Source organism: Suillus subalutaceus, assembly GCF_016647625.1.
Source record: "Suillus subalutaceus strain FC151 chromosome Unknown DFJ58scaffold_17, whole genome shotgun sequence".
Lineage (NCBI taxonomy): Eukaryota > Fungi > Basidiomycota > Agaricomycetes > Boletales > Suillaceae > Suillus > Suillus subalutaceus.
Genome location: NW_024540266.1, coordinates 54,311 through 74,869, shown reverse-complemented (window position 1 = coordinate 74,869; position 20,559 = coordinate 54,311). Strand labels below are relative to the sequence as shown.

Below are 20,559 nucleotides of genomic sequence, written 5' to 3'. Positions count from 1 at the left end.
CCACCCTATCTCAATCTGCCAGCATTTGCCAGTTAAGACATCCCTGAGAGGACTCATGTTCTTCTCCATCCTCTCCCATGAACATGGGAGTTCATCGCATAAAACGCCTTCGTTGTCTACTATTTCGCACACGCCTAATTACTCTCCCATTCTATCAAGGCTGGACGCCCACTCGATAGGTTACCTACCCTATCACGGGTTTCTGGACATCCGAACGCTCACTCAGTAGATTGCCTAGCTTATCATGGTTTAATTATTGGATCAAAAATCTGACGGCTTGATTACTAACGTACGCTAGGGTATGACTACTGTAGTATGTACCAATCAGAAGATCTTAAACCGTGAAACTACATTGCGAAACGAGAACCGACGATGTCCCTTTGGTCTCATCTTGACAGGCATGTGAGCAAGCATCGGTTCATCAAGAGTCTGCCCTTCAGACAAGTCTGCCACGTCAATGGCAGGCTCATGGGCATGCGTTTCCGGAGTAATGGGTCCCTCGCTCTCTACCCCTGAAGAAACAGAACGCATGGAACAGCCCGATAGGCTATCCCGTGACTCGTAAAGTCGATAGTCCTGTGGCTCGAAGGTTTGAATATGGAGTTGCGAGGACGTCCTGTTGATGCTCGCGGGTGGTAAGTCACTAGGTCGTCGAGATGTAGGCGCGGAGCCGCGATAAGCCCACTTAGGATAAGGAGGACCGCCGTCGGAGTAGAAGTTGGATATCGTCGATGAGCGATTGACGAGGGTTGTGTCAGCTACGACTTGATTGAACATCAAATTAGTCAACGGTGAGGCGCGTCTATAGTAGTCGTCGCGAGCAGCTTCTCGTACGTTGTCCGACGCGTCGCGGAGCTCGGCGTCGCTCATGTAGAAGGTATCAAGTTTGAGGATCTCTTCTCTGAGCTCAGGAAGGCTGATTCGCGAGAACGGTTGTAGGCGAAAGATGCGCTTGAGAATTTCGTTGAAAGGTCTCGAGATGGGAAGGATCTCGCGAAGGAAGTCCACGTTGTAGAGATATCCGAGGAAGCCCTCGTCCGAGGGTGTCGCAAATCGCCAAGGATTGCGACCTGAAACCATGTTCACAAGAATAACACCCAGTGACCAGATATCCGTGTGAAGCGGCGAGTAATGAGGGTACTTCATCTCACGACTAATACACTCTGGAATGTAGAACATCAAATAGTGCACATATGCAATTTGATATCGGAACATACCAGGACTCATATAATATGAACTGCCTACTCCGAATTCCTGACTGAGACGACTTTTGGTCGCTAGCCCGAAATCTGCGATACGAATATCCAAACCATCCTGGCAACAGAGAACGTTCTCTGGTTTCAGGTCACGGTGGTACACACCCAACTGATGACAGGCGTGTAAGCCATCGAGAAGCTCGACAAATGCCCTCTTGATGAGCGGGGACATTGTTCTGGTAGATACGATTCTCGATGATGGCGGTGTAGAGGTCCCCACCTGCGCAATAGTCGAGCACGAAGTAGATGTAAAGTTCTTCCTCGATGATCTCGTGAAGGGTGCAGATATGTGGTGACGAGCTGGATACTAAGGAGTGCAATAAGATCTCACGTCTCTGGCATACGAGGCGCTCAGGAGAGAGTTCTGTTTTCGGTAAGCACTTGATTGCATAGTAGACAGGTTCGCATGGGTCTGATCGAGCATCGAGAGCACGATAGACGTTTCCGTAGGAACCGGAACCAATCATGTTGACGAGCTCGAAGCGACCGTTGCCGACGATCTGACCTGAGAAATTTGGGAGGACTTCGCTATAATTCATTATGCTGATCAGTATGTTGAAAGTAACGAAGTTTTTCCAAACGAGATGTGAATTTGAAGTCGATTGTTGAACTTGCTGAGCGTCAGTACTTCTTGGTTGATGGGTCGACGTTGAGGTTAGTGTCAAGGGATAAGGAAGGGATCGTGCATGATTTTATACTCTCGGTTGTCTGAGGTCTCACTTGCAACTTGGTGGTGACGATGTTAGCCATAAATTACCCGAAAAGGTAATACTCCTGACAACATACCCGATTAGTCCAAATCCAAATGTTTGGAGCGCTCCAGGACCACTGACATCAGGTACTTGGTCACGAGTTATCGGATTCATCATGTTCGAGTTCTTCGTCTATAAAGGTCTGGCTAGTAGTAGTCATCACGGGTCTAGCATGATCCAAAAACCTGCGGTCCGGATCCCCACAGTGGTTTGTTCTTAAGGCGTGTTTAAAAATTGCAAGCGAATCATCCCCCTTGATCTCCACTTTGTTTTTCTCATCATGTCTGACAACCCATCATTCGTGCTCAAAGGCATTCTGGACACTGAGATCCAGCAAAAGCCGGTTCCAGAGAGCAGTGAGTCTATCTTTGGATGGTTCGTTCACGCTCGCTAAATCCCCTTATCTTGTGCAGTTGACCCCAATGAAGTCCTTGTGCAAGTGAAGAAGACAGGTGCGTTCACAGAGTCTTTTTGTCCTTTATTTTTCTCCCAAGGCTCATCCGGCACGACAACAAGGAATCTGCGGCTCAGATGTACGCCCCTATCTATTGTCCTGAACCAGGATACCAAGTCATCTCCTCCAGGTACACTTCCTTCTCCATGGAAGGATCGGAGATTTTGTTGTAGAGAAGCCCATGGTGGGTCAGGTTGGATAGGATCCACGGCCAAGCCTCATCGTTAGCTATTAGGTGCTGGGTCACGAGGCAGCAGGCGTGGTCTCGAAAGGTACGTCCATAACCCACCTCTTATTCAGAATAATACTTTATCTCGACTTTCAACTATAGTTGGTTCTAGTGTAACCAATGTCAGAGTGGGTGATCGAGTGGCCATGGAGCCTGGCGCAACATGTCGCAAGTGCGAAGCTTGCAAGGAGGGTCGCTACCAGGTAAGGATGGTTTTGCGCTCCAATTTTGTTGCCTGACGGTCTCGAGTAGCTTTGCCCCGATGTTATCTTCGCTGCTACTCCTCCCACAGATGGCACTCTCGCTCGTTACTACCGCCTACCGTCTGATCTCGCTTACCCACTTCCACCAAACCTCAGTCTCGAGGATGGAGCGATGGTGAGCGGTTGACCACATGGCATCACATTTCACTGACATTCGACTCTGTTCTAGATGGAACCTCTTTCCGTGGCAGTCCATGCTGTCTCGAAGCTCGGTGATTTGCGGTCGAACCAGTCCGTCGCTGTCTTTGGCTGTGGACCGGTTGGACTTCTATGCATGGCCGTTGCGAAAGCTCTTGGCGCTTCCCGTGTTATCGCTGTCGATATCGTTCCTAGCCGTCTCGAATTCGCCAAAGCATATGCTGCAACTGACGTTTTCCTACCTCCTCCTATGGAGAAGGACGAGTCGAGAGTCGCGTTCTCGTTGCGCAATGCCCAGGCGATGAAGGAGAAGCTCGGAATCGCTGATCGTGGACCTCAGGCAATTGACCTGGTTTTGGATGCTTCTGGTGCGGAGGTCTCTATTCAGACTGGTATCCGGGTCGTCAAGAGTGGTGGCACCTACGTTCAGGTAGGTTGAAATCAACAGCACTGAAGGGGCTGTCTGATTGATTATGAATAGGTCGGCATGGGTAACCCCAATGTCAACGTCGACATGTTTGTTGTCATTTGCAAGGAACTCGTCCTCAAGGGCTCTTTCCGATATGGCGTAAGCTCTTTGGTCATTCTTTCTCTCGGAGGCATTGGTTGACCTTTGTTGAATGAAGCCTGGTGACTACCCTCTCGCTATCGCCCTTGCTGCGTCAGGTAAAGTTGACGTCAAGCCCCTTGTGTCGCACCGGTATGCTAGCTGTCAGAATAACTGTTCAACGTTTGTCGTACTAAGAATTTCAATAGCTTCCCATTCACGCAGGCGCGCGAGGCATTTGAAACTACTCGCAATGGCAAGAGCCCCGATGGCAAGGGGGTCATCAAGGCCATCATTTCCGGACCTGATGTCGACATCAACGAGGCTTGAAAATTTAATTTGCAGGGAAAACATAGCGTGACGTGATTCAGGATCATGTATTTCGAGTCTGTATCGTATTCGAATTTTTGTTGTTTTGATAGTGTTCGTTGCATTGAAAGTGGCAAGACTCAAGTTACGTCATCCTCAATTGTAACATTTCCTTTCATTTGGCACAAAGTATTGTGCGGGGAAATCCTTGAAGTTGCCACTTCAAGCTCGGAGTGACTCAGACACTTCACAACTGCATTTGACTCTAGTACTAGAACATAGGTTGGACACGCCAGCCCAGTGCTGTTTCAAACTTGAGTTCGTCCATTATCTCTACCTATGGCTGGGTTCAGCGTGCGGAATGCATACTACCTTCGCGTATCAGCAAGTTCAGTAATACCTCTGTATGTAAGCGCATGTCCGTGCCCAATACACGACCTGTTCTAATGACCGCTATAATCAGCTCTACCTCGATGAAAGACACGTAGATTGGATGTCAGACGCAGTACTACAGCATGTTCTGGCTGATCTGCGACCACTGTCAGTCTGTTCGGCCGCGGCTCTCGTGCATGCTTCTCAGATCTTTTCAGGGTTCTACCAAAGCTGCAAGCTGAGAAAGACATCCACTTTGGTCCAGGGGCTTCCAGTGGGAGGAAGGGAGCGGTGGACGTTCATCGGGGAGGTGCGAGTTTTATGTGTGCGAAACTGCGAATACAGTATATAACTCACTTGCAGAGACTTATCAAGCCGCCTTTTTCTTCCAGAAGACGGAACCTCATAATGTGATCATCAAGGCGCGTACCAGCTAACTCGAATATATTTCTCCCAAATGCCCTCTGACACTCTGCAGACGCGTTCATTTGTTCCAGCACCCCCACCTCCTTCCAAGGTTAATATACCCCCATCACAGCTGGCAAAGTCCAAAAGCAGAAGTGGGAAGAGAAGAAGCAGAGCGTCGGAGAATAAGGATGCTCAAGCAGCTTCTGGCCGCAAGAGACGGAAGACGAAAGGCAGATCTCGAGCTCATAGTGATGAAGAGGAGGAGGAAGAAGAGGAGGAAGTAATAAGCCTTTCAGATGGCGACAGTGAAACGGATAAGATACAAGGAGCTTCTCGAGAGACTCCTGCTACGATTCGACGTTCGCAGAGAACGAGAAAGGTTCCTGTCGGGGGCTATCGTGAAGACGTCGAGGACCCTATGGACGTTAGTCCTGACGAATCTCTAGATGTGGAGATGGCTGTTCCAACAGAGACTACCCAGCGAGACGAGGTTCTCGCAGAGGAACTCAGCGACCACGATGTCCTTGTGATAGATCACAGCGCTGAAATATCAACCACGGTTAAACAAGAAGACACAGAAAAGTCCTTGGAATCTACTACGGAAACCGCTCTTGGTTCGGAAACCGTCGTGATTACTTCTGGGCCAAGTCGATCGTTCATAGAGATTGACGACGAAGACGACAAAAAAGACAAGCTGGCACTGAAGCTCAAATACCAAGGTTTCAACATCTTTGGCCGTTGTCTCTGCGTAGTTGTGGAACCATGGCCTCCGATTCGATCTGCCACACGAGCGCCATCCGTGATGCCTTTGACAAATGAGGCATTAAGAGGCTCGACCATCGCACCTCCTGATTTCGTGCCTAGCAAAGACAACCAAAGAGCCCGCACGCCTCTCTTCCTTCCAGAGTTTGACAGAGGTAGAAGCGAGACTCCCGCTCCTTTTCCTCGAGCAAAGACCTTGCCTCCAGTTCCCCTCTTTAATGACCCTGCCCCCGATTCTGATGACGATGGCTACGGCAGTGATGATCTTATGATATTCAGCCAGGCACTCAATGCAGCTGGTGGCATGCACGTTGCAGCTGCAGATGACGATGATGAGATGGATGGAGCAGTATTATTCGGGGATGCAGATGAAGTGAGGGAGTTTTCGTAGTAAGGCTACATCGTCTATTAGATATCTAAACTCGATCCGTAATTTTATGCGCGCCCTATCTCTCTTAATATCTCCAACCTACGTGCTTCAGAGACTTGTCTGAATCCTGCGTTCAGCATGTCGAAGAGACCATGTCCCCCAGACAATGCACGAAGGCGGGTTGAATAATCCAGCATGCGGCTAAGCGGTGCGACTGCATGAATGGTGCGTTTGAGTCGTGGGGTGTCGTTTGAAAACTTGGATGATGTAGAGGCAGCAGATGAAGGCGATAGTTCTTCTGGAGGGATATACAATCCATCCGTAGAGTACGCAACTACTTCGTCTCCGTCCATAGCTGACGTGTCGGAAGCAAGGTCCAAAACTTCGCCACCGTTTTCAGTAAGATCTTTGACAACCTTTCCCATGGTGTCCTCATGGAGAGATATCTTGAGCTTGATGAATGGCTCTAACACGGGACCCATTCCTGCTCCTCGTATTCGAGTTCGTAAAATGGATGAACTAGCACCGGCAAGAATAGACGTTGGAATGTCACGGGGAAGGTTGTAGTCCGTGACGTGGATCTTAATGTGAGAGAGCGGCAGGGATGTATGTGGCGAATTCGATAGGGAGCTGGACAAGCCCCGAGCGATATTTGCCATAGGGTCCAGTTGATCCCGGAAGGCATCTGGAGACAACAGAGGCTTTCCACTTGGGCCCAAGACAATGTTACCATCCCAGACCGGATCGCCCTGCTCGTCATCAGCAAGAGGTTCCACCGTCATCAGGATCTTGATTGCGACCGGTTTTCCTGCAACTTCAGTGGCCCAATTGTTTACATTGGAGCTAAGCCCAGGTCCCAGAGATTCACGATAACTGACGCGGCGGCTACCCAATTCAAAATTAACATCCCATTCGTCCCGTAGTCTCCCTTCGACAATTTCGAGATGTAAGGCACCTAATCCGTGAACAAGTAATTGGCCCTCCTGCATATCGACCCGAACAGAAGGGTCCGTGCGAGATAAAGCATGTAAGGCCTCTTGTACAGGGTCGAGGTCAGAATGGGACTTAGGTATGACGGAAGCCGACATAACCGCGGGTGGTGGAGCTACTCCTCGAAGGGATGTTTGCGATGAGCTAGACGAGCGGCGGGCATCAACGAGAGTGTCGCCTGTGCGAGTGAACTTCAAGCCCAAGATGACTCCGACGGAGCCGTACGGCAGGGACTCGACTTCCTGTGCCTCCGCAGCGTATAGGAGGAGAACCTTTGAAATCTTCTCTTTCTGGCCACTGGTAACGTTGAATACAGAACTCTGACGCTTGAGGGTTCCTAGCACACTCGATGAACAATACTCTGTGTGAATCATACTGAACTTACCGGAATACACGCGAACGAACGTCATCCATCCTTTGCGTTTATCCCAGCTCACTTTCCATGCTAGGAGGCGCAGTGGTCCGTCAGCTGACTCCGTGTCCAACCGAACGTCCATTGGGCTTGCCAGGAGCTCGCCAACGTAGTTCATTACCAATTCTGTTCCAATACTTTTCATCGCAGAACCACAAAGAACAGGGAGAATCTCATTTCTTAGTGTAGCTTTACGAAGATGTGGCATGATTGCAGTCGTCTCGACATCAAGATACGATGAAGGTCCTGGCGGCAGAGCGAGTAGGTGCTCCATCAATTCATCGGAGTACATCGAGAGGTTTTCCAAAAGAGTTGTCCGAGCGGCCACAAGGTGCGGTATTATGGGATGGTTTGTCGGAAGGATACCGCTTGTCTCAAGTTCTTCGACCGTTCTAGGAAGGGATTGTGTAGCAGAATAACCGTCTTCTGTCCATTTCCAAATTTCCCATTTTACCAGATCGACCAGTCCTTGAATGCCTGGTTCGGCTCGCACGTAATCTTCAGTATGGAAGGAAGCAACTGGCAATGCTAAAGCCATGGGGTTCGGGTGCAGCCTATGGGTAAGTAGCGAACCCAACGACGAGCTGAAAGAAGCACCCGGTCGGTCAAGTTTATTCAGAAACATAAGCCTGGTGGGGACACCATATCTAAGGACGACTTCATAAACGTAGGTGGTCGAAATAAGATATGCGCTTACCGATCCAGTTGTCGCCAAACGCCTTTAGTTTGTGCTTCGACCCCCTCCACTGAATCAATGAGAACGACAGCCCCGTCAACGACGCGGCTTGCACTCTCCACTTCCATACCAAAATCAGCATGACCTGGTGTATCTATGAGATTAAAAGTCCATCTGTCCCATTTGACTGGAATGCTCGCAGATTGGATTGTGATGCCGCGTTCTCGTTCGGCAGGCAAGAAGTCTGTTGTAGTGCTGCCAGTGTCAACTGAGCCAGGGGCTGACAAATATGCCGACTTGTGTAGTATGGACTCCGTAAGCGTAGTTTTCCCAGAGTCTGTATTTTTTTCAGAAGGGTTTATGAGACTCGTTCTGACGGACGCACCGATGTGGGCTACCAGCGCCATATTTCTAATAAGAGAAGTCTCATGGTGAGCCTCAGTAGCCAAGAAGCGTTGATTCAGGAACTTCAGTTGGCGGTCCCTCACCGGTAACCATAAGACCCTACGAAGCATGACCTACGGATCATACGGTACGCGAGGAGGTTTCGATCGTGGTCTTGTGAATTCAACAAGACCAAACAATTTCTCCCTTTTTGTTTGGAAGTCATCATAATCATCTACTTAGTACTTTATCTTCACAACGCTCATGTCCTCCGACGTTCCCCAAAATTTCGAGGACCGATTGCGACAACGCGATTATACTAATAGGAACACAAAAACGCTCGAAACTATACCCGTGAACCATCAACCTCATGAAAACATCCCGAATACGCCACTTGCAGCATCCACGATATCATTTCTATTAGGATCTATCTTTTCTCTGGGTTTGACCCTTTTTCTCACTGGAGGCATCTCTGATCGCTGGTGGGCCACATACCAACTAGGCTTCTTCCTTGCTGCCTGGTCTGGCTTCCACTGGGGAGAATTCGCGGTGACGGCAGGCTGGAACCGTGACAAATGCAGTATTGACTGTGTGTTTGTTTTGATAACTCTGAGAGATATCTACTGAATGACGTGGCAGCGTTCTTGCTTGATAATGGCGCCATGTATCATATCGCCAACGGGACTGCTTTGGTGGAATATCTAATCACGTTATACTTGAAACCATCGCTCAAGGCTTACCACTATATCTCAACAATCGGTTAGTTGTGGTTGGTTCGTGAGAATGAAGCTGATGCATCTCCGCTAGGTATAATTATGGCCGTCATCGGACAGACGCTTCGTGCATCGGCGATGATACAGGCTTCGACCAACTTCTCTCATATCGTGGCTCTCCGCAAGCTGCCTTCGCACCGACTAGTGACTGATGGCGTATACTCGTAAGTAGAACATCTTCTTGACCATACCATTACATACACTCGAGTGACTCCACAGGGTGTCCCGCCATCCATCATATGCAGGATTTTTCTACTGGGCGTTAGGGACCCAGCTGGTTTTGCAAAACCCTGTCAGCTCCATCGGCTTCGTACTAGTCTTGTGGAGATTTTTCTCGCGTCGTATCAAAGGTATATATTTATTATATCAGTCGCGGATGCATTGACTGATTTAGGAGCAGTTGAAGAGAGGGCATTGGTGAATTTCTTTGGAGAGGAATATGAAAACTATAGGCGAAGGGTCAGCACCAACATTCCATTCATACGATAGACTTGGGAGGATTCAATCACACATCATTTCGTCTGACGAGTGGGGCCAATACTTCCAGGGTATTTCTATGCCATAGGTAGGTCCAAGTCATTTCACTTATCTTTCAATACATGACTTATGACCGACTTGGTAGAACATACAGGTAGAGTGATTTATGGAGAGGATACCTTAGTACCATACATGCAGTTTGGAGAAATCAAAGTTTGATTTGCACCTTGCTAGTGGTCTTCGACTCTCGCAAATGTCTCGATGAAAGTAGAATGTCATGCGTAGAACATAGGGTTGATGGAGATTAATGCATACGTGACATGGAGTTTTGTGTAATGCCCAGCTTCCCTTACAAGTCACAACCCGCCTACTCCTGAGTAATGGTCGTGCGGTCGGATACGTAGATACCATCCAAGAATTTACGGATATCCTTGTTCCGTACGCGGCAAGCACCCTGAATGGAAGCGGCTAAGGCAGCAGTTTAGATGATACTAGTCAGCAGCGGAGAGAGATTATGCACCTGATTGCGAAACGTTCTCAATATCATTGCCCTCCAGGATAAGCTCGTCTTTTTGAGCCTTTGACTCTGAAATAGAAACTCCACCGAGCATCTTTACGTGTCGTACAGTCTATTTGTCTTGAGTAAAAGCTTAAGTAACGCCGTGGATAATGACTCACTTTCTCGCCCAGGAAGTTACGGATCTCGATAGCGTTTCCACTATCTTGGATGATGGCGTTGATGGGAAAATGGGCATAGACAGCACGCATTTTGTAGAGAAAGCCCTGAGTCCTTAGTGAGCAGTGAAGACGCCCTGCATGCGGATGTACAAACCTTAGTCACACCAATAACCATGTTGTTGATCAAGCTTCGGATTGTCCGTAGACATGCGACGTGCTTGCGCCCACCTTGCCACACTGCAAGAGTAACCTTACTGCTCTTCTTGGTCTTCAACACCCGAATATCCATATCAACGTGACGGACATTCTTCGTAAGGGTACCCCGTGGACCGGTGACTTTGATGACGCGTGACTTGATTTCAATGGTAACACCCTCAGGGACATCGAGTTCTTCAGTTTGGAGGACGTCCCGCATCTATGTGCAAAGTCAGTTACTTCATTCGATACTGAGACATCCTCGATGCGGGCAGTCAATCCATCACCATCCAGAGGTCCAATTCTCGCCAAATTTCTTCCAGCAACATAGAAACAAACACCCTGGAAGTTGACCCAGTCACATCTGAATTCAGCACGAACTCACCTTGCGATCGTTGGTTTTCTTGAGGTCGGTGGGCGGCTGTGTATGTTCGGGGGGTGGACAGAAGTGGCGGACAATTGCGAGCGGAGTTTAAAGTCTAATTAGAAGCGGCTATTGTCAGCCGTCTGTCACACTGCTTCTTCACTCAAACCACCATCATCGTTTCCGTTGGGCTTCGTGGTCGTGTCATTGACAGCTGAGTAAGACCGCCATTGGAAAAACGGGTTTCTAGCGCCAGTCGATCGTTCAAGAGTTTTGTGTTTTTACGAAGATCTTTACTTCTCACTTTCTGGGTGAGATCGTGCTGCATTTGCGGTGACTGTCTCGCGCTTCGTTGAGAATTTAAAAAACGACTGTCCCAATGTACTCTCAGCCCCACATGTATGGGCAGGTGGCTTATGCACCACCACCAAGCTATCATCAGCCCGGACCTTCTGCTTACCCTTACCAGCAACCGCCCCCACCTCCCGCGCCTGTCTACTTTGTGGATCCCAATTCTTTTCGCCGTGATTATGCAGCGCGACTGGCAGAGCTCACCATTAACTCCAGACCTATCATTCAGACCTTATCGATGATTGCCCAAGAGTATTCAAAATGGGCTGAGATTGTCGCTCAATGTTTGGAGGCCCACATTCGAAGGGTGAGTCATCGTTGATATCGTTTTTATGGCATGTTACTGTCAGTTGGGTAGTTGACACATGGCTCTTATCTGTTACTTCTGCGTCGCTTTGTGGTTCTACCATGTACTTAGTTACTTGTCTCGTAGTTTGAGTAAAGATATCCTCGCATGGCCTGGTGGCCCCGCTGCCCAGCGGATGGAGGACGTCGTACTAAGAGAATTATGTCGCTGTTCTCAACGTGGCAGCTCAATGCTTTTCTTTCTGATCCGGGTTGTATTATGGACATGAAGCTGACTCATGCTTTCCTTTTTGGTGTGGTTTTCTTGCATCGCTAGGTTCCTCCATGGATTAAGCTCCCAGGCTTCTACTTACTTGACGCGATTTCGAAGAATGTCTACGAGCCGTATACGCGCCATTTTGCTCCCTTCGTTATTGGTTTATTCCTGGAAACTTACCAGCAGGTTGATCAGGCGACTCGTAGCAAGATGGAAGAAATGCTTTTGACCTGGCGAACCGCCTCTCCGACTGGCAAGGAACTGTTCGGTGTCATTCCACAACTTGCCATTGAGCGTGGAATATGGGGTGGCGATTCGAATCCAACAGGGGTGAGTTTAGCTTTGACGATCCCATCGCTTTAGCGGACTAAACGTACTTTCTTAGGCAACGTCTGGCCAGATATCGAGAGCACAAGTCCTGAGCGAACTTGAATTTACCCTGAGCCAAAAGGAACGCGCCCTACAATCAAATGCTTGGGATACCACTGCACAGAGGCATGTACAAATTCTGCAACAGGTAAGCGTCATCGTGCGCCGTCATTGTCTGTACGCTTATTTAGAGCAATTCAGCTGCGCAAGCTTGTTGAAGCAGGTGTTTCTCAAGATGAGCTTCGTCAAATCCTGACCCAGCTGAGATCTCTGTCACAAGCTCCTCAACCTGCCGCGGCCGCTCCTCCGACAACTACAACATCATATCAATACCAAGCTCAGCCTGCATACCCTCGCCAAGCTACGCAATCTGTATTCCCACCTCCAGTATCACAACACCCTCTCTCTACTACTCATGCGTCTTACGCCCTGCCATCCGTTAATCAACCTAAATCCGAACCGGTCGACTCTGCATCTCTTTTATCGAGTGTGAAATCTACAGGTGTCCCGTCAACTGATATCGCTGGACTTTACAGCGCTCTTCTGAAGGCCGGTATTGTGGCTGGTACTGGTACGCCCGTTGGTGCCGGAGCGACCGTCACTTCTGAGGACACTGTTGCATCGTCAACCACATCTGAAAACCTGAGTCGGGATGCTGCAAGAGCATATCGCAAATCAGTTTTGTCGCAGAACATTAGGCTAACGAACGTTGATATAACAAGGTATGGTTGATACCCTTTCGCTGCTGATTAGTGTTAATGTGGTAATGCAGAAAACGTCCTAATATTGACCGTTTGTTGTATGATCGATTGCCCGTCCAGTGTAAGCAATGTGGTATCAGATTTTCGGATGATACATTAGGAAAGAAAGAGATGGAGGATCATCTTGACATGCACTTCAGACAAAACCGTAAAGCAAATCAGAGCCTTGGCCGTGGACACAGTCGCAGTTGGTTTGTCGACCTTGATGTACGATTTCCCTTTTTGTTGGACCCCAAGCATACTCACCGTCTTTTACAGGATTGGGTTCATGGAGGTCGTGTGGATGTGAAGGGTAAAGGCCGTGCTGACGGTCCCCGGCCTACTACCAATAAGGCTGCGCTTGCGGTAGATGCAGCACGACGTGATGCTGAGCTACGCAAGCAGTTCGTTGTTGTGCCATCGGGCGACGAAGCGAAACCCTTGTCTTGTCCCATATGTAAAGAGAATCTGAAGACAGAGTTCCTAGAAGATGACGAGGAGTGGGTCTGGAAGAACGCTGTCAGAAAGGATGATAAGGTGCGTCTCGGCTCGTCCACGATATGAGAATCTCAATAACCGTCTTCATTTGCCTAGATATATCATGCAACATGTTATGCTGAAGCTATGAGTTCGAAGCATACTCTGGCTTCGAGATTACGGCAAGACACAACCAGTCGGAGCAGATCTGGCACGCCAGATGCCTGTAGAGCTACGCCCCCAAAGGGTAACCCGAGCATACGGTCTTCCCAGTCCCGGTCCCCCGACTCTAAACGCGCTACGCTCAAGCGCAAGGCGAGTATCGATGATTTCGGTAGGTCGTCTGTAAAAATGGAGAGTAATGGAACACCGCCTATGAAGAAGATGGCGCTTGCAGCCTGAGAGTTGGATTATAGACTTTCCACATCTTTATTGGAATACTTATTGAGCATCATCACATGTATTAAACAAACGCATATCATATACATCATGATTGAATTGACTCCAAATAATTGCGAGGTGCCCGAGTTGTCGGAATGACATTATTGTAAATTCAGTAGCAAGCGCCGGCTAGCACATAGTACTTTGTAGTCTTTGTTTCACGCGCATTCCGCATTCTCCCAGCAAACTCGTTTCTTCACTGTCGGCTGGATGCAACAACTCAACCAACAACTAGTACGTTCTATCCGATGTCGTTCTCTGACCTTTCGTCACTACAGCAACCTGGTCTTGGAAGTGGGGATTTCAAGCACAGTGAGGATCCTATCGCTTATTACTCATTCAAGTTCAAATGTCCCTTACTACCCGAAATCGCAGCCCCATCTCTGCCGAGCACTCATTTGTTTGAAACGCTGAAGAGTATCGACGATGAATTCTCAAACAGCCTGACTCTGAGAGATGTCGAAATGCAGGTACACTATCATGCCTGGCCTGTCCCACTTCTGTAACTCAGACCCCGTACTGATTGTTTGCACGCCACCCCTAGGGTCCTCTATCAGAGGAACTGACCGTCGTCGTCCTTGATACGAACATATTACTGGACTATCTTGATGTAATACAAGCATTCGTTACGGAGGTTGAAGAGCAGGGACTGCCTGTATTGGTCATTATCCCAGGTGTCGTGATTTACGAGCTTGATGGGTGAGTATGGTGGCACATTGCACGAATCTGTATGAAGAGTGCTTATCTGATAATGATTTGCTAGGCAGAAGAATCGCGAGAGGCTTTCATGGTTTGCCCGTAGAGCATCATCATGGTTGCTGAAAAAAGTGAAAGAACGGAGGTCAGTCAAAGGTCAGGCCTTGAATGAGACGTGCAAATCCTCGGGAAATTGGAAAAAGAGGGACCTGGATGCTGTACTGGTAAGTGTCGTTATAAGTCCTTGTTCCATCTTTGATGATCACTTTGATGGTAGGAATTTGGTTCTGAACGTAGCAACGATAGTTTGATCATCGATTGTTGCAAATATTTCCTATGGCAACGGCGAACGTTCTTGTGTAGCAAGGACAAGCTTTTGACTGTGGAAGCTGAAAGCGAACGTAGGTATATGAATATGATCTGTCATGCGCAAAGTTCTCATGCGTAACCGACGCGGGAAGGTATATTGACGATATCGCCCGGTCGCAACACATTTTCCAGCCGTGACATTGCTCAAGCTCTCTTTGGGTTTGAGGCTTCTCGCTTCAGATTCAGCGGTTATCATCCGACATACCGGAATTCACTGGAAAATTTAATACAAGCGACACCTACGCCGGAGCCAGATGACGACGGAATGGATGTCGACGATGATGCCTCTTCTGTACCTCAACTTCTGCACCCAAGCCACTCACTGGATCTCCTCCACCTGCAAGTGATCGATTATTTCACGGGGTTGCTTCTGGAACTAGTTGCTCGTGTAGCGGGCTCTGACGTGCGGAGCTTTGGCAGTAGCAACTCAACATCGAAATATGCACCTTCCTATTCAAGAAAGAGTTTTGCAACGTGGGGTGCTCTAGATTGTTTGGACTACCTGGGAGGGAAGAAACGGCTGCCTAGGAGTAGTCCACGGGTGGACACCTTCATGACACGGCCGTACGAAGGTGTGGGGGCACGGAGAGGCCAAGATTGGTCCCGACGGGACTGGGAGACGGCGTTAAAGGGGCTGAGGGAAATAGGCGATGACTGGCAAGAAGGATCTATTCGTGAGTCGGTACCTGCCGCAGAACTTCACATCAGCCGTGTATTTGCGATGCCGATGCGGCCAACGGGGCTGTGAATCGCCCGCAGTAGTACTGATGCCATCATGACATACACAGACCATAAGCATGAGGCTGAGTCGGTCAGTATTACTAGTCGACTATAGCTAAGCCTAGTAAGTAGTATCAGGATACATTGCTTACAATATTGGGGAAATGTTGATGATTTGATATTTTAATCACCGTCCAAATTTGGTAAGGGTGAAATGAACTTTCTGTTCTCGGTTGGGTTCTTGTTTAGCAAGTTTCTCCTCTTTGCTCTCTCTTTTTCTTCCCTCCCCTTCATGGCAAAACGACGTGCAATTTACATCCTCCTCGTTCTCCTCGCTCTTGTCCTACTCGGCACCGTCGTCGTCTTGTCTTCCATCTCCTACTACCTTTATATCAATGCTGCAGCATATCTTTCTGACAGGGAGGTCCCAGTGTTAAGCAATACAACACGCTGGAATGCAACGGAACATGGAAAGCTTGAAAAGATACCTCGTATCATTCACCAGACTTGGAAGTCGGAGACACTTCCAGCTGACTGGAAACACCTCTCTGAGGCATGTCGAAACATGATGCCTGACTAGTCTGTGTCCGTTTCATCTCCGCCACCAAAAGTGCTTATCGTTATTCTAACAGTGACTACATGCTCTGGACTGACGCCAGCTCCCGCGAGTTCATTGCAGAGCACTACTCCTGGTTTCTTGACACGTTCGACGACTACGAGTTCCCGATTCAACGAGCTGATGCTATTCGTTATTTTGTCCTTTACCACTACGGGGGAATATACCTCGACCTTGACGTCGGATGCCTGCGACCTCTGGATCCGTTATTGGTATTTCCCGTCATTTTACCAAAGACCATACCCGTCGGCGTTTCCAATGACCTCATGTTTGCGGAAAAGCATCATCCTTTCCTCTCCCAAACTATCCACAACCTTGTCACATTTGACCATTCCTGGATATTAAACTATCCCACCGTCATGTTCTCCACAGGACCCATGTTCCTTTCAATTCAGTACAGCCTTTACACTGCGTCACATCCTATCATGCCCTACGCACCAGGAGATGTTCGAATCCTCCCCAAATCTCTTTACGGCAAGAACGCCAAGCCAGAAGAAGCTCCCCATTCTTTCTTCGCCCATTATTACGGCAGCAGCTGGCATGCCGACGATGCTGCATTAATTGGCTTCTTGAATACGTGGGGCAAAGGATTGATGTGGTTGGGTTTGGTCATACTAGTCTATGGCATCTACAAGCTCGCGGTCCCTAGCAAGCAACGCAAGTATAGTCTCAGGAGAATTGGAGGATATGATGTCCTTTTGCCTAGATGGACTCAGCGTAATGGGCGCTGGCACATCGACATGCGGTGGTCCTTCCTTCCAGCGTCTGGTGCTTCTACGCAACCATCATCCCCCGTCAACTCCGCTCTCCAGTCGCCGTTGGAGGAACATGTTTCATTACTGCCCCTTCCCTTCGAGTTGAGAGCAGACTCACCCGCACCCTCTGACATTTCATCTTCTGTGGACATATTTTCGACTCCGAGTTATCGCGCGCCGTCATCCATTCTTGATGCTGTGCGTCGCGTGCGAGACCGTGCCACGGGTTATTTGAATCTGTCTCGAGAGCCACCCGCGTTACCACGCGCCCCGTCTCGTAGCCGGCGCCAGCGGTCCAGGGGAGTCATGTTCTTCCTCCCGGCTATCTTTGCTCAGTCTCAGAATACGGACATTCCCACGCGCAGCCCGCCCCCACAATCATCTTTCGGACGGAATTTACCTCCTTTTTCCCAGTTACCCCCTGAGAAGCTTTGGCATGGGACAGAGAGCAGAGTTGGAGAAGAATCAGCCGAATTTCATCAGGGTTGCTCTCAATCACCTCGGCCACCATTGGAGAACCGCCTTCCGCATTCGTCTTCGAGTCCGCTTATTGATCTCGAACAGCAAAACTCATAGCATTTGCGATGAAACATTTGACTTTATTTGATGCCACTCATACTACTCTAGCAACAACGCTATTGAACCCTGCTTTACCTACGGCTGTGGAACGCGTTTAGATACCAAATTTTGCTTTTGAATGATCATTTTTACGTATATTTCTTTGACATACTGCATGGGACATGACCTCATAATACATACAGGGTGCAACTGTTCGCCAATTCACGTGAATCATCCTATTCATATCTATTAGTGTTCCTAGATATTGATAACAATTGGGGCTATAGTATAAGGGGTTATACCAAAATCATATGCTGAGTGATCTGCGTGCGAATTCCACTGCATTGCGTTTAGCGTTCTAAATCTATGTCCTCGTGCCAATGCCACCGTCAAATGTCAGTGTTTTGCAAGTCCGCATGTTAAAAACACCCAGTGATATCTAGAAGGGGGGTAGGGATTCAAATGGCGTTCAATAACCCTACAGTTTATTTCGCCAGTTCATTTTTTGAGCGTGCAGGACAAAATGAACTGCCAAGTAAGGTTTGTGTACTATTCCTGTCGTGGAGAGTGAAACACGAGCAACCGAGAGACTGCCGTGAAAAAAAACCCAGCACACTCATCAGTACATCGCCAGTGTCAACGCCAACGGAGCAGCAAGAGAGAGTGCTCAACGAACCTCTTGGCAGAGCTCCTGCTGTCTGTCTTTGTTCCAGTAGTCACTCATGCTCGTCATCGGTCTTGTGATCTTTGTAATTCGGCGGCTCGGCATACAATCACACTTGATGTACTCCGACATTTTGCAGACAACTTCACTTATGAAATAAACTGATATTGAGTAGGTTTAATTAGTCTGTGGTTTGGAAAACATTTCTAGATTGCAACGAGGTGCGAGACGACACTCCGACTTTTAAGGTTTGAATCAAAATCTAGAAATATTGCGAAAAGTCACCCACTTACTGATGCGGCGATCTCATTATGATGATTTTTCCGGTAAAACGGCGACGGTTTTCATGGATGCTGACAAAGTCAGCATAGCTATTGCGCTCACAGCATAAGTAATGGACGGCCCGAAGGTCCAATATGAAGCGCATGCTGACGAGTGGTGATCAAGTCAGCCTGTACACTTTTTGGACATAACTTAAAGCTTACCGAGCAACGGCCCTATTGCGCGACCCAGCTGACCTGATGACCGGAATTCACCTAGTGCCTTGCCTTTGGCCAATTCAGGATGTTCGGCCGCGGGTTTGCCTGTATCTTTGTCGAAGCCCTCGTCGCACTGGAGGGAGGCGTGTGCAGTAAGCGAGCTTACGACTGTCGCGGAAGTGAAGGCCAGACAGACTGCTGCGGCTCGCAGCAGTCCGACAGCGATTTTTGGTTGGGTGGACACGAAGCGAGGCAGGGCGGCTAGGAGCACGAGGCCCAGGGCGCAGCTCGAGACCCCTCGTTGTGCCATTTTCCCTTCTCCTACTTTGGAGATGGCACGACGGACGTATCCTCCCTGTAAAAGAGCACTGATAATGCCAATGGAGCCGATCAATGCTCCATTCTGTGTGTTATTCCAATCAAATACTGGTCATTGGAGTTTGAGCGCATGACTTCGGAAGCATTTTAAAGTTAACGCACGATCGAAGGTAAGGAAAGTGAGGGTGAATTCTACGCCTGAGAAGATTCCTAAGAAAAGGAGATGGAGTTTGCGCAAGACCCGCAGAAGTTCAGCCCTCTCTTTCACACTCCGTATCGCGGAAGCAGCCTTCGACTTCTCGTTGACATGAACTTCTAGAGCATCATCGTCATCGTGCTTGTCAGGCCGGGTATTTCGGGTTTCGGGAAGAGCAACTGCCAGGAACAAGGTTTCTGCGACAAGTAGTACGAGTGTCAACAATGCCGGGACCGCGTATACGTTCAATTCCATTTGTAGAGCACCAGATAGGGGAACTGGCCTCGAGGCAAAATAAGCTCCGATCGGAGGCCCAATGCAAAAACAGATAGCAAACGCGATTCCAACGTGTGCAAGGGCTTTAGATCGGTTCCTAGGTGTTGAAACATCCGAGAGGATCGCACTGTTGACGATGACGATCAGCTCCAGTTCCTGGATTATGATGGAGAACTGACGTAGCAAGTTGCACATTGCCTTCACTAAGACCCCCTATGACGCGGGAAAGCATGTAAGAAGCAAAAGTGGTAGACTGAATCCAACTGGCGGAGAATCGGTTCAGGAACTCGATGATAAGAGTGACGTCGGCACTCACACGAGCGCAGACAATATGTTTCCTAGCATACTGATCAAAAGGACGTTCCTGCGCCCATACTTGTCGGAGAGGGATCCTATATGTGGCGATACCAAGAACTGCAGAGTGCTGCAAATACTAAGTGAATACAACCTCAAATAAACTGGGAACGTGACCGCAGACGTACGAGAAAGCAGAACCCATCAGACCACCTTCAGGGAATTATCAAATCAGCATGAACCTTGTCGCGTGGCTTAAACTAGACCAACCAAGGAAAACCACATCCCATCTCTGGGAGTTTTGTAGTGGCTTATAGAAGACGCCTCGTACAGCTGAAACAAACCGTAGCGTTCTGGAAAGGAGGCCATTGGTGTCGGAGATTTCTCTCTACATAATCACTGAAGGAACTAGAGACACGTGGCATGGGGTGCTTACCACAGTATACCACTCGATTATGCGAGGGAACAAGGGTAGAGGGATTGTAAATGCTTTCCCGAGGCTTCAGACTCATTATGATTTTCAAAACTGAGCACATTCACTCACCAAAGAGATCGAGAATGAGCGACAGAAAGACTATACGTTCTACTTTCCCCATATTCTCTTTCAGAGGCGCAAGCTTAGAGGATAATATCCACGACCCGCGCTGGAACAGTGAATATGATAGGACACGTCAAAAGTTTGGCGATGTAAATGACCGGAGTTCAGCTAATGGGAAAAGTAACTCGCAAACCAGTTGCGAGAGCGGTAGTTGTTTGGAACTCGATGAATAAGTTATGCTGAATTTTGGTATATAGGCTGTGCATCGCGGTTCATCACATATGCAGTGTGCATCGGCTACGTGGGTACTTTCCCCCGAAAGGCAGTAAAA

The 20,559-nt window shown here is 48.6% G+C and overlaps 10 protein-coding genes across 10 annotated transcripts; 6 read left to right on the top strand and 4 right to left on the bottom strand.

The window, feature by feature from the left end:
• Positions 1–8: 8 nt before the first annotated feature.
• DFJ58DRAFT_769536 (serine/threonine protein kinase, negative regulator of sexual conjugation and meiosis) lies at positions 9–1,994 on the bottom strand. Its single transcript, XM_041389015.1, has 3 exons — positions 1,427–1,994; positions 1,218–1,395; positions 9–1,163 (listed from the first exon to the last, which is right to left on the bottom strand). The coding sequence occupies exons 1-3, from the start codon at positions 1,793–1,795 to the stop codon at positions 325–327; spliced, it is 1,386 nt and encodes a 461-aa protein (XP_041247709.1). The 5' UTR covers positions 1,796–1,994; the 3' UTR covers positions 9–324.
• A 107-nt stretch (positions 1,995–2,101) lies between these two features.
• DFJ58DRAFT_769534 (chaperonin 10-like protein) lies at positions 2,102–4,148 on the top strand. Its single transcript, XM_041389014.1, has 11 exons — positions 2,102–2,364; positions 2,422–2,460; positions 2,525–2,541; positions 2,593–2,646; positions 2,698–2,734; positions 2,794–2,894; positions 2,944–3,069; positions 3,124–3,522; positions 3,574–3,660; positions 3,719–3,792; positions 3,849–4,148. Exons 1-11 carry the CDS (start codon positions 2,289–2,291, stop codon positions 3,967–3,969), a joined length of 1,131 nt encoding a protein of 376 aa, XP_041247708.1. The 5' UTR covers positions 2,102–2,288; the 3' UTR covers positions 3,970–4,148.
• Positions 4,149–4,287: 139 nt separating this feature from the next.
• DFJ58DRAFT_654588 (uncharacterized protein) lies at positions 4,288–5,881 on the top strand (the record flags this gene model as incomplete). Its single annotated transcript, XM_041381802.1, has 5 exons — positions 4,288–4,356; positions 4,412–4,488; positions 4,539–4,630; positions 4,684–4,746; positions 4,818–5,881. 5 exons carry the CDS (start codon positions 4,288–4,290, stop codon positions 5,879–5,881), a joined length of 1,365 nt encoding a protein of 454 aa, XP_041247707.1.
• A 44-nt stretch (positions 5,882–5,925) lies between these two features.
• DFJ58DRAFT_654774 (P-loop containing nucleoside triphosphate hydrolase protein) lies at positions 5,926–8,453 on the bottom strand (the record flags this gene model as incomplete). The annotated part of the gene is made up of 4 exons (XM_041381817.1): positions 5,926–7,187; positions 7,236–7,909; positions 7,960–8,275; positions 8,324–8,453. 4 exons carry the CDS (start codon positions 8,451–8,453, stop codon positions 5,926–5,928), a joined length of 2,382 nt encoding a protein of 793 aa, XP_041247706.1.
• An 82-nt stretch (positions 8,454–8,535) lies between these two features.
• Positions 8,536–9,656, top strand: DFJ58DRAFT_769529 (Isoprenylcysteine carboxyl methyltransferase family-domain-containing protein). The gene is made up of 5 exons (XM_041389013.1): positions 8,536–8,911; positions 8,962–9,081; positions 9,130–9,259; positions 9,315–9,445; positions 9,496–9,656. The coding sequence occupies exons 1-5, from the start codon at positions 8,587–8,589 to the stop codon at positions 9,582–9,584; spliced, it is 795 nt and encodes a 264-aa protein (XP_041247705.1). The 5' UTR covers positions 8,536–8,586; the 3' UTR covers positions 9,585–9,656.
• Positions 9,657–9,714: 58 nt separating this feature from the next.
• DFJ58DRAFT_769525 (ribosomal protein L6) lies at positions 9,715–10,900 on the bottom strand. The gene is made up of 5 exons (XM_041389012.1): positions 10,831–10,900; positions 10,405–10,665; positions 10,251–10,355; positions 10,093–10,201; positions 9,715–10,040 (listed from the first exon to the last, which is right to left on the bottom strand). The coding sequence occupies exons 2-5, from the start codon at positions 10,663–10,665 to the stop codon at positions 9,940–9,942; spliced, it is 576 nt and encodes a 191-aa protein (XP_041247704.1). The 5' UTR covers positions 10,831–10,900; the 3' UTR covers positions 9,715–9,939.
• Positions 10,901–10,971: 71 nt separating this feature from the next.
• Positions 10,972–13,817, top strand: DFJ58DRAFT_769523 (uncharacterized protein). The gene is made up of 7 exons (XM_041389011.1): positions 10,972–11,467; positions 11,783–12,052; positions 12,108–12,239; positions 12,293–12,813; positions 12,864–13,059; positions 13,111–13,368; positions 13,426–13,817. Exons 1-7 carry the CDS (start codon positions 11,189–11,191, stop codon positions 13,708–13,710), a joined length of 1,941 nt encoding a protein of 646 aa, XP_041247703.1. The 5' UTR covers positions 10,972–11,188; the 3' UTR covers positions 13,711–13,817.
• A 21-nt stretch (positions 13,818–13,838) lies between these two features.
• Positions 13,839–15,721, top strand: DFJ58DRAFT_769521 (PIN domain-containing protein). The gene is made up of 6 exons (XM_041389010.1): positions 13,839–14,061; positions 14,125–14,219; positions 14,294–14,448; positions 14,513–14,669; positions 14,723–14,846; positions 14,907–15,721. The coding sequence occupies exons 1-6, from the start codon at positions 13,998–14,000 to the stop codon at positions 15,560–15,562; spliced, it is 1,251 nt and encodes a 416-aa protein (XP_041247702.1). The 5' UTR covers positions 13,839–13,997; the 3' UTR covers positions 15,563–15,721.
• A 105-nt stretch (positions 15,722–15,826) lies between these two features.
• DFJ58DRAFT_714493 (glycosyltransferase family 32 protein) lies at positions 15,827–17,481 on the top strand (the record flags this gene model as incomplete). The annotated part of the gene is made up of 2 exons (XM_041384031.1): positions 15,827–16,113; positions 16,167–17,481. The coding sequence occupies 2 exons, from the start codon at positions 15,827–15,829 to the stop codon at positions 17,479–17,481; spliced, it is 1,602 nt and encodes a 533-aa protein (XP_041247701.1).
• Positions 17,482–17,949: 468 nt separating this feature from the next.
• DFJ58DRAFT_769513 (major facilitator superfamily domain-containing protein) lies at positions 17,950–20,504 on the bottom strand. The gene is made up of 11 exons (XM_041389009.1): positions 20,235–20,504; positions 20,127–20,179; positions 19,961–20,078; positions 19,879–19,903; positions 19,713–19,820; positions 19,576–19,659; positions 19,087–19,523; positions 18,613–19,032; positions 18,421–18,555; positions 18,140–18,367; positions 17,950–18,053 (listed from the first exon to the last, which is right to left on the bottom strand). Exons 1-9 carry the CDS (start codon positions 20,284–20,286, stop codon positions 18,437–18,439), a joined length of 1,416 nt encoding a protein of 471 aa, XP_041247700.1. The 5' UTR covers positions 20,287–20,504; the 3' UTR covers positions 17,950–18,053; positions 18,140–18,367; positions 18,421–18,436.
• Positions 20,505–20,559: the final 55 nt, after the last annotated feature.